The 1,689-nt window shown below is 33.2% G+C and overlaps 1 protein-coding gene across 1 annotated transcript; it reads right to left on the bottom strand.

Annotated features, from left to right (window-relative positions):
* Positions 1-630: 630 nt before the first annotated feature.
* LOC125932193 (deoxyuridine 5'-triphosphate nucleotidohydrolase, mitochondrial-like) lies at positions 631-1,171 on the bottom strand. Its single transcript, XM_049644671.1, has one exon. The coding sequence runs from the start codon at positions 1,169-1,171 to the stop codon at positions 680-682; it is 492 nt and encodes a 163-aa protein (XP_049500628.1). The 3' UTR covers positions 631-679.
* Positions 1,172-1,689: the final 518 nt, after the last annotated feature.

Raw genomic sequence — 1,689 nt, 5'->3', positions numbered from 1 at the left:
ATAACTTTAAATAAATCAAGCATATCCGTTTAAAATTGCAGAATATACCTTTAGCAAATATACAAGGACTTTCATGAGTAATCATTATCTCATTATTTCTTATGAAAACCTGGGGACAGTTTTACTACTTTTATTTTGAATATAAAAAAATCAAAACAACATTAATAAAAAAGCAAGAAAAATAACCCACCTCAAACCCACTGTTATTCTGACAATTCAAATTTCCATTTTTTCTTGCTTTCTTACATCCTTATCCACAAATATCATTTTTATATAGTTGTGATTATAGGATAAGTTTAATTTTATATGTTTCAATCAATGAACCTTATAAGAATTTTCCATGTTTGCTAAACACTCTTGCTAATTATAGATTTAATGAATAACTGATATTTTATCCAGGAGGTATATCATAATCTACTACATGTATTATTGGACATTGTTTTAAATAGTACTAAAATGAGCAAATTCATGCATTTATATATATTTTTTCATTGGCTTACATTCTTTGCCTAAATTTATAGGATGATAGCTATCAGGTGAAAGAGTAAGAACATTTATATGTTTCTACATAATTATTGCATTATGTTTTTTATTTTTTTATTTTTATTTTTATTTTTTTTAAGCAAAGACTATTTTTAAGAAAAGTATGTTTTCTCATTTTCTATTCTTGGCATAAGTTTTAATTCTTCCCAGTAGAACCAAAACCTCCTGAACCCCTTTCAGTGTCATCCAAAACCTGAACTTCCTCTATTTCTGGATCAAAAATCCGTTCATAAATGAGCTGTGCAATTCGATCACCCTTTTTGACTTCAAACTTTTCTTTGCCAAAATTAAATAGCACAACACCCACATTTCCTCTATAATCTTCATCTATGACGCCAGCTCTTACATCTATGAAGTGTTTCGCAGCCAAGCCAGAACGGGGAGCTACTCTTCCATAGCACCCAGAAGAAAGAGCTATCTGAATGTCCGTTTTCACAAGGGCTTTTTCCATAGGTGGTACTGTATAATCATAGGCACTGTACAGATCGTAGCCCGAGGCCCGCGCGGACCCCTTACTCAGGGCAGTGGCGTGCTCAGAGAGCCGGACAAAGCGTAGCCTCATGGCGTCCTCCGCAGGCGGACCCCGCTTTCTGGGGGAGTTGGTGGGTGTCGCTTCAGAGCAGGGCATGGCAGAGTAGAACGAGAGAAAAGAGGGAACAAGTGGACTCCTTGCATTATATTTTTTAAAAGTAATATCAGTTGGAAGCCCAAGTTTCAATTAATTACTCTAACAGTTTCAAACCATTATCATTATGTATTCTAGTGTTTGGCCTAATTTAATGTATATGTAACATGATACTCAAAGAAGTGGTTTTTGATTTTATGATTGCTAAGGAGATCCCACATATGTTTATGCAATCTGTTTGAGATGATTTTTGCTGTCATGGTCATTAAAAGCTGGTTTAGATGATTAGATGAAAATATTTTTATATATGTGTTCTTTTATGTAAACCCAGGTTTCCATCTGACACTGTAAATACTCAGTTGAAAAGATATACTTTAACATTTCTTAGAGGTAGGTCTGCTTACTCTGAATTCTTTCTGCTTTTATATATCTGAAAGTGTCTATTTCACCTTTGTTTTTAATATGTATTTTTGCTGTGTGAAGAATTCTAGATGACAGTATTTTTCTTTGAGTATTTTAAA

This window comes from Panthera uncia, chromosome X (assembly GCF_023721935.1).
Source record: "Panthera uncia isolate 11264 chromosome X, Puncia_PCG_1.0, whole genome shotgun sequence".
Classification (NCBI taxonomy): domain Eukaryota; kingdom Metazoa; phylum Chordata; class Mammalia; order Carnivora; family Felidae; genus Panthera; species Panthera uncia.
Note: the sequence above shows the minus strand (reverse complement) of the source record. Positions and strands in the feature narration are given on the sequence as shown.

What these genes read in the sequence shown, in the direction of transcription:
- LOC125932193 (XM_049644671.1), bottom strand. Translation starts at nt 1,171, where the DNA reads ATGCCCTGCTCTGAAGCGACACCCACCAACTCCCCCAGAAAGCGGGGT.